The sequence below is a fragment of the Myxocyprinus asiaticus genome, chromosome 12 (assembly GCF_019703515.2).
Source record: "Myxocyprinus asiaticus isolate MX2 ecotype Aquarium Trade chromosome 12, UBuf_Myxa_2, whole genome shotgun sequence".
Classification (NCBI taxonomy): Eukaryota; Metazoa; Chordata; class Actinopteri; order Cypriniformes; family Catostomidae; genus Myxocyprinus; species Myxocyprinus asiaticus.
Genome location: NC_059355.1, coordinates 51,818,751 through 51,828,508, shown reverse-complemented (window position 1 = coordinate 51,828,508; position 9,758 = coordinate 51,818,751). Strand labels below are relative to the sequence as shown.

The 9,758-nt window shown below is 36.5% G+C and overlaps 1 protein-coding gene across 7 annotated transcripts in view; it reads left to right on the top strand.

Moving 5' to 3' along the window:
- Positions 1-964: 964 nt before the first annotated feature.
- Positions 965-9,758, top strand: part of LOC127449268 (histone deacetylase 4-like) — a 47,141-nt gene continuing 38,347 nt past the window's right edge. For all 7 annotated transcript variants that reach the window (XR_007898699.1, XM_051712593.1, XM_051712590.1 and 4 more), the window contains exons 1-2: positions 965-1,062; positions 8,695-8,793. Coding sequence is in view for 6 of the 7 variants with exons in the window: in XM_051712593.1 (XP_051568553.1) it covers positions 8,775-8,793 (19 nt within the window). In the remaining variant the exon portion in view is untranslated. The remainder of the gene's footprint in view (positions 1,063-8,694; positions 8,794-9,758) is intronic.

The window sequence follows — 9,758 nt, the reverse complement described above, 5'->3', positions numbered from 1 at the left end:
GTCATAACCACAATATACATTAAGGGGGACAAGTCCCCCCCAATAATCATATATGGCCAAATTTCCCCCTGTAATAATTGATATCCTTGTTGCTGTTCTGCTGCAGTCCATTATGCACCGCTGTGTAATTGTCATTAAGTTGTTGCTAGAATAACATAATAGTTTTAAAAAGTTTAATTTTTATGGTGCTCAGTAGTCTGACACCGCTCGTCAATGTCATATGAGATCAAATCGATGAAGGGACTCAAGTTTAACATTGTGGATTATTCCAATGCCGCTCATCAGCGAGCAGGTCAGGTTAAGAGTGTTTGTCATATGAGATGTCAGTATATAACTAAACTTGCAATATTTGCGCTCATTTTTATGACTGAAACGTTTTTAGTCATTACCGACCGGTTACCGATCGACAGTAATTTCCAAGGGTGTAAACTATTAACCATTTGGCAAAATTCACCATTTCAAATTGAAAATGTGTCACGTTCAGTACGTGATTCGTATGTCATTCATAATTGTGAATCAATATGAAGTGTTTTGTATGGAAAAGAGCAGCATTATGATTCTTGAAGAAAAGATCCACTGAGGGAAAAACACATGAGGAACAACTTGACACTAAATAAGTTTGTGTATTTTATTTTGGATAGCCAGCTGACACAGTCATGTCATTTTACAGATACATCAATGATGAAAAGAAATTCAAATTATATTCATCTTTTCTTTGATACAGCACAAAAAAGAAAGAAACAATTACTGAAACCTGCAAATATGAATACAGACAGTGTTTGTTGACAGTGTTGGCCCTTTATCGAATTTAAAACCTTTATTCAGAAAATTATTGTACTCAGCACCTTATGGTTAGATATTAATTAAACTAAATTGTTAGCTACATATTTTAAAGCCCGTTACACCCGCATCCCCCTGAATGATGATCAGGAATGACGTGATGGTGCGTGTGTTTCCTCTTCAGTCCCGCCGCACGTGATTCCCGAATCAAAGATCCAGTATGGCGGAATCTGTCAGCTCTCGTTTCACGACTGTCTTTGATTCCTCATCCGCTGATATACGGTGAGTTTATGAGCAAACAGCGAAGCATCACTTTTACATGCCGACTGAAATACTCCGAATATGACCGAAGTGCGAATGAAAACAGCGGCGGCGATTGTGTTTGTTTTTTCTTTAAACATGATGTGAAACTGTTGCCGCGCGGTAACGGAAGCTTCCGTTCATGATTCAAGACATTTACCGTCACCAAATGTTTCAAACCCTTCTCTGAAATGAAACCATTCTTCGGATGTAACCAGCTTTGACTAGTTTAATGTGATTGTTGTGGTGAAATCACTGATGGCCAATGATGTGCAGATGGGCGTGTTGCTCAGTTTTGTGAATGAGCTCGAGGAGGTTTGATGAAACACAAACTTCATGTTTCAATGATCGAGCTTCATGATGAAATGCAGATGTAAAGCGACATCAGCTCACAAATATATTGGCGTTTTGGAAAGAAGAAAGTACTCCTAGAATAAAAAAATCTAAAAAAAAACATCTAAAGCAATGACAAGGGAAAAAAATCATGTTCAATAATTGTTTTGTGTTCTGTTATTGATTATGCAGTAACTGTCTTTACATTTTAACACATGCATACTTTTGCTTATTATTCTTATAGTTAATGTAATGTGGGATGCTGTTTCTTGGGGACAATGGAAGCCTCAGAGTGAACATAATGCCCACATGGGTAAATGACCCTCCCTGCTGGCAGAATATACCCTCCTTGATCCAGCCCATCAAGTGAGATTAGCACAGATACATGACCGACTTTCCCTGAGACCCACAACTATCTGTTTTTATTGAACGTAATTTCTTTACTCATTGAAAACTACACATTCTACAGCAAGCCTCAATGGGATAAATACACAATCACACACTTTCACATGGTAAAGTTACTCCATAAACCTCTTCCTAAATCACTCTGCTATTCTATTCTTATTACTCTATTCATGCTTACACGGTACTTTTGTTATTTTGGCGAGCTCCACATGACAGGTAATCAGAGAGAGAGGCGGTGAGTCGGGATGTGTCACCACTTCATCATTCTTTATTTTATTTATTTTTTAATCCCCTTTTCTCCCAATTTGGAATGCCCAATTCCCACTACTTAGTAGGTCCTCGTGGTGGTGCGGTTACTCGCCTCAATCCGGGTGGCGGAGGACAAGTCTCAGTTGCCTCCGCTTCTGAGACCGTCAATCCGCGCATCTTATCACGTGACTCGTTGTGCATGACACCGCGGAGACTCACAGCATGTGGAGACTCATGCTACTCTCCACGATCCACACACAACTCACGACTTCAGGGGTGATAGTCAGCGTCAATACTCGTTGAGATACCCAGACCCCTGCTAAATTATTTATTAAAGCAGTGTCAGACAGAATCTGCAGAAAGACTCGTTGGATTGCTGTTTGAAATGAACTACAGTAATTCCCGCGTGACCTTCATTCCTACTTCCAACTTCTCACGTGAACGCAGCACTGCACTAACGTCATGTGACACTAACGTGATGCATCGACTTCTGGCAGGAAGAGATTTTTACAAATTTCAAACTTTTAATATTCGATTTATTTTTTACACAAACGTATCAATTAGGTTTAGAAGACAATAATTGAGTCCTGTGGATTACTTTTATGCTGCCAAAATATGATTTTTGGACTGTCAAATAGCCAGCAGCCTGATGGCACCTGTTTACTTGCATTATATGGACAAACAGGAGTGAAATCTGCTTATAAAAATTTTATTTTTGCTTCTGCTGAAGAAGAAAAGTCATACACATCTGGGATTGCTTAAAGGTGAGTAAATCATTAGAGAATTTTCATTTTTGGGTGAACTATCCCTTTAAGTCTTAAATTAAGATCAGTTAAGTTAGGATTTTTCACAAATTCATATCACAAGCAAATTCCAACTTGATTCAGGCTTAGTTTAAAGAATTATAAACTGAATGGACCGTGAGCTCAGTATTATGAACCGAATCTTGAGATGAGTGTACCGTTACACCCGTACTGTCCATCATTTTGACAGATAAAGAAAATAAGAAAAACATAACCTTTTGACTTCACTATCTCTCACACACACACACTTCCGCTGTGCCTCATTTATTTCCGGGTAGGATTAATATATGTATTAACAGGTACCATAACCATTAACCCCTAATATGCATGTCTTTTGACCAATTCTGTTTGGATTTTGAGGAGAGTCTCTGAATTAATGTCTACATACTTAAGTCATGACGTTAGTTTGTTACTGCATGATTAGTGTGTTATTTTATTAAAATAAAGCGAAAAAAGTATAATAAAATGAAAGCGCAAGAAAGCGGTGCATCGTTTATGCCAATTACTTGTATTTAATGTATGTGCAAACATTAAGTTTAGAGCAGAATTGTCAGTTATTTCAGAGGAGCACCTGTGTTAGAGCTTCAGAGATGTGTGTGCTTCTCATCTGTGAAAATGTATTGTGATTATCAGGCACGCCAGAAAAGTTCCTTGAAATTGTAAATGTATTCACATTTTCAGATATTTAAATCGCATTTCAATACATTCGAATACTGTGGGAAGGCTTTTATTAAAGGGGTCATGAAATGCCTTTTTTTATTATTTTAATTTGTTCTTTGAGGTTCACTTATAATTAGTGCTGTCAGTAGATTCAAATTTTTAATCGCGATTAATCAAATAATTTTTTGCAGTTCATCACGATAAATCGCAGATTTTCAAAATGTCCTTTTCCATTTTTGGAAAGAAAGCAAAACAATATGTAACAATATGATGGTTTATTAACATTTTCCAAGCAAAGCCTTCCACACTATAAAGATAGAAATGCTGTAAAATAGCAGCCATTAAAGAAACATTAAACGCTTCCCAAAGCCTAAGTGGGAGTTTGACTTATTGAAAGAACTAGTGCCCACATAGGTTGCATATTCATTGCAATGGGCAATAAATCTTAAACTCTCATCCTCCACAATATTAATCTGCCAGTAGACTGGGTATCTGCTTTTCCTACAGCAATCGTGAAGATACGTTCATGATTTGCATCAGAGCGTCGACGCCAGCATTAAACACCTCTTTGAACTCCACGCTTGCAGACCAAAAAATTTTGAATCTGCATTTTGGTGATAGTTGAGACTTGATGTGCTTCTGTGGTAATTAAAATGCACCTTACATAGGTCCCATTTGTGTTGAATATGCTCGCATGCACCTGAACGTTCAAATACATTTCAAAATTCTGCCAAAATGCCCGTCTTGGTGAGGTATTCATGTAAACACAGAGAGTGATGTCTAAAGTGAACGTAAACAACAGAGAAAAAAGCGTATTTGTATTAAAATGTCAGACATGTAAGTATAAATGTAAGTTAATTGACCTGCTGCTGTCTAGTGTGTCATTATAATCATCAAACAACCAGAACGAGAAAACACTCGCTGCTTTTCACTGAATAACTTTAGTAGTAGAGCTGCACGATTCTGGATAAATTGAGAATCACAATTTTTGTGTGATTTACAAAACCTGGGCATAAAGGTACTAAACAAAGTAACGTATTGTACTAGAAGTCCTGACAAAATGTTCTTAGTTTAATTTATGCAAAAATGCAATAAAGTTGTGAATAAGAAATACAGTTGTGCTCAAAAGTTTGCATACCCTTGGAGAATTGGTAATATATGTACCATTTTTAAAGAAAACATGAGTGAGCAGGCAAAACACATTTCTTTTATTTCTTATGGGATTCATATTCAACTGTAGGTTATAACAGAATGGCACAATCATAAAACAAAACATGGCAACAAAGAAAAAAATGAAATGACCCCTGTTCAAAAGTCTGCATACCCTTAGTTCTTAATACTGTGTATTGCCCCCTTTAGCATCAATGACAGCGTGCAGTCTTTTGTAATAGTTGTCTATGAGGCCCCAAATTCTTGCAGGTGGTATAGCTGCCCATTCGTCTTGGCAAAATGCCTCCAGGTCATGCAAAGTCTTTGGTCGTCTTGCATGAACCGCACGTTTGAGATCTCCCCAGAGTGGCTCGATGATATTAAGGTCAGGAGACTGTGATGGCCACTCCAGAACCTTCACCTTTTTCTGCTGTAACCACTGGAGGGTCAACTTGGCCTTGTGTTTAGGGTCATTGTCATGCTGGAAAGTCCAAGAGCGTCCCATGCGCAGCTTTCGTGCAGAAGAATGCAAATTGTCTGCCAGTATTTTCTGATAACATGCTGCATTCATCTTGCCATCAATTTTCACAAGATTCCCCGTGCCTTTAGAGCTCACACCCCCCAAAACATCAGTGAGCCACCACCATGCTTCACAGTGAGGATGGTATTCTTTTCACTATAGGCCTTGTTGACCCCTCTCCAAACATAGCGCTTATGGTTGTGACCATAAAGCTCTATTTTGGTCTCGTCACTCCAAATTACAGTGTGTCAGAAGCTGTGAGGCGTGTCAAGGTGTTGTCGGGCATATTGTAACCGGGCTTTTTTGTGGCACTGGCGCAGTAAAGGCTTCTTTCTGGCAACTCGACCATGCAGCTCATTTTTGTTCAAGTATCGTCGTATTGTGCTCCTTGAAACAACCACACTGTATTTCTCCTGAGGTTACCTGTGGGTTTTTCTTTGTATCCTGAACAATTCTTCTGGCAGTTGTGGCTGAAATCTTTCTTGGTCTACCTGACCTTGGCTTGGTATCAAGAGATCCCTGAATTTTCCACTTCTTAATAAGTGATTGAACAGTACTGACTGGCATTTTCAAGGCTTTGGATATCTTTTTATGTCCTTTTCCATCTTTATAAAGTTCCATTACCTTGTTACGCAGGTCTTTTGACAGTTCTTTTCTGCTCCCCATGGCTCAGTATCTAGCCTGCTCAGTGCATCCACGTGAGCGCTAACAAACTCATTGACTATTTATACACAGACACTAATTGCAATTTAAAAAGCCGCAGGTGTGGGAAATTAACCTTTAATTGCCATTTAAATCTGTGTGTGTCACCTTGTGTGTCTGCAACAAGGCCAAACATTCAAGGGTATGTAACCTTTTGATCAGGGCCATTTGGGTGATTTCTGTTATCATTATGATTTAAAAAGGAGCCAAACAACTATGTGATGATAAATGGCTTCATATGATCACTATCCTTAAATAAAAGACAGTTTTTTTGCATGATCAGTCATATTTTCAAAATCAATGCCAAAATGTCACAATTTCTGCCAGGGTATGCAAACTTTTGAGCACAACTGTTCACAAGAGGGCGCAATGAATACATTACGAACTAAACAGCACCTTGTTATTATTGCAAAATAAATAATTAAATAATAATAATTCTGTTAAAGTGCATAAAAAATAAATGAAACGATTTAGCCTGTTTCTCACATGCTAAATAAAAAGCAAAACGAGCAGAAAAAAGCTTCATTAACAGTTTTTTCAACTTAGTTTTGGGCAAATATGCAATAAAACTGTAATTTTACTCATTTAAAAAAAAAAAAAAAAAAAATATATATATATATATATATATATATATATATATATATATATATATATATATTAACAATTTAAATTAAAACAATGAGGCCTTTAGTGTCTCTTGTAAAAATTGCTTCAAGCTTTTAAAGGAATTATTCAAGAGCCAGTAATTAAATAGAGAACAGAGTAAACAGTGCTTTAAGTTTTTCAGCAACAGTAATTAAACATTATAAAACATAAAAAATGTAATATAATGCAAGATGAAACTACTTAAATATCTGACACTCTTTACTGTGTGAGATCTACATTAATACTGATTTGATGCAGTAAGAATGCACGAATGCCTATAACAGATAGCATGCAGCTTATATACATTTAGACATCACACAGATCTGACACTTTGAAGAATTTATCCCATCTGCTTATACATTAATGGCTGTGTTTGCTTTAATATCTCATCAAGACAGTGCAGATTTAATCCCATCTGTTTACACTGGTAATTCGTAAACAGCTGTGTTTACATTTATATCACCTAAAGAGGGGTACTTTGATTAAAAACTGCGCAGAGTCTTGTGCAGGAGCGCTGCATTCATCACGAGACACAAGTGCATGGGCAGACACACACATGTGAGCATTGGAAAGCAGCCGGCTGTGATCAAACAGTACTCCCATAGTGAAATTTGTCAGATCTTGGTAATGCCTGTATTTTTGTAGCATGGGTGGCTATTAAAATATTGAATTGAGCAGAGATTCTGTCACAGTCCTGGATAATCGTGGCTGTACCCTGCAGTTTGTAAAGCACTGTTCTGGTCAAATGTTTTAGTTTATTCATGCGCTGTGTTTTGTAGATGCCATTTAAAGTTTAAGTCTTCAAGTGAATTGCTCATTTAAATTTGACCAACATTAATATACATTGCAGAATCATTGTCATTTAGAAATGAGATTGATTGGGTGTCTGAATCGAGATCGCGATTTATTTATTTATTTTAAACGATTAATCGTACAACTCTATTTAGTAGCTTTTAAAAAGTATTTTACAGTAGTATCTGTAATACTGAGTAGTATCATAGAGTGAAGACCAGCAGTAGTTTTATGTTGCATTTTATTCTGAATGTTTACTTGAATATTTGAAACTGCTTTTAAAACTTTTAAAGCTGTTAAAAAGCACTGCATTTTCTTAATTTGTATTTTTTGTTTATTATTTTTAATCTGTTTCTATTAATTTATGTTTTTTATTGTTAAATTGTTACTGACTGTTTACTAGTCTTGAATAATTACTTAAGAACTTGAACATTCCATAATTATGGAATAATTATCATATTAGTGTTATTTGTTATGGTTTTGAAGCTGGTATTGAGAATCGTCAAATTTCACTACCGACTACTGAAATTTTGGTATTGTGATAATGTATAGTCTTTATTGTACATGGTAGATCTTACTGCAATAACATGTTGAAAAAGTAGATCTCATTCTATAGAAGTGTGAGCACTGCTGCTGTAAATGATGGCGATGGAGGCTTTCCTTTATTTGACTACCATACGTAACATAAAATAATGATCATATGACAGTATTCTCCTCCCCTTCCCAGTGCAGTTTACATTTCAAGTTCATGGAAATCCACTGTTAAAAAGACAAGTTTTTTTAAAAAGTTGCATGATGTCTCAATATTGACCAAAAGAATCGTGATTATGATTTTTTGCCATAATCAAGCAGCCCTAAGTAGGTGTTGATGTGTTGTTGTGGAGGCGGTCCGATGCAAATGTCTACCACAGTGTGACATCACAATATGGAGGAAGTAGAAAACGAGTTGTTTTGGCAGCTTAGTTTCAATAAATGCTCTTTTTGCAGTGAAGAGGAAGTTTTGAGTTCTGAAACTTAGTGTGTTTTTATTGTACAATTAACTCTTACATGCCAAAAGATCAAGGAAAATGTGATTCCTCCTGTCATGACCCTTTTAAAGAGGTCTTTGTTTGTACGCAACACTTCATGCTCAGATATTAGTGGATGTTTAATAGCATATTTATCTCCCTGTCAATAATATCCAGTGACTTCACATACAGTATGTTGTGTGTGTGTTTCTACAGTTTGTAAGAGTGTCAGAGATCACACTGTCCTCTGTTATATTCTGCTTTTGTAAGGAGAGGAAATGCTCAGTTGTAGAGATGTTTTAGATATTTTGTTGATTATATTTTGATGATGAATCTGTGTTTCTTACAGCTGCTGTGTGCATTAGTCGAGAGAAGGAAAGTTCACTTGAAGTTTTTTCAACATTTGTGACGGAACCGCAGCTGAACATTATGAGTCAAAGTCATTCAGGTACGATTCTCTGTGTGTATAATGACTTCAACTTTCCATTTGTTGTGATTTTGTTTTTTTGCTTCTGGACACATGCAGCGTACAGAAAATGCAGCGACTGTCTGCAGTTGAAGAGACTTGGTGCACTCAGTAATTGTTTCCTCATTTAAAAAGTTTGACTCTTCAACATTTAAACGGTAATTTTGAAACATGTATAAAATCATGAGCACTCCAGTCATTTCAGTAACCTTATAAAAGCTGTTTTATTCTACATGGAGGGTCCCCTCATGTTATGATCACATGACCAGTTGAATACTTCTCGTTTAATCTCAGTAACTGGCCTGTTATTGGATACTCACTCATCATGGCTGACTGAATAGTGAATTTCTTCAATGAAATCGGAAACTGAACTGTTTGAATGATGCTGCGTCCACACCGCTGTAAGTGTCAGTGTGAGTCCAAGACGACATGCATAAAAACTTACTGAGTGCACCTTTAAAGTCATTTTAAATTAAAAGATGGTCAACAATAGTCTTTGTTTGTGTGTCAGTTTCATTTTGTGATCTGAGCGTCAGTAATCCAGGATTCATTTAATGATTTAATGAGTTTTACTACAATGCAGATCACCTGCTAATCTCACCTCGCTGTCTAATCAGCTTTCTGATAAAACAAATAAGAATCACATTCTAATAGATGATCACTCTTCATTTGTTTATGTTGTGTTGTAATAAACACATTAGTGTGTAGTTCATCATGAGTCATTTGTGTGTTTGTGTTGATTTGTCGAATGCTGTTTGTTACAGTAGAAGCACATAAGGCCGTTATAACAGCAGCTTCATTTAATGTGATTGTGTCTGTCAGTGTCATTAATGTGACAGTAAATATTTGTGTTTCTTGAGCTCTCTAAAGAATTAATGAACAGGTAATAAATAATTTTCTGGCACAGTGTCACTGTTTTCTTTTGAACACTCCAGAGTTTGTTAGTT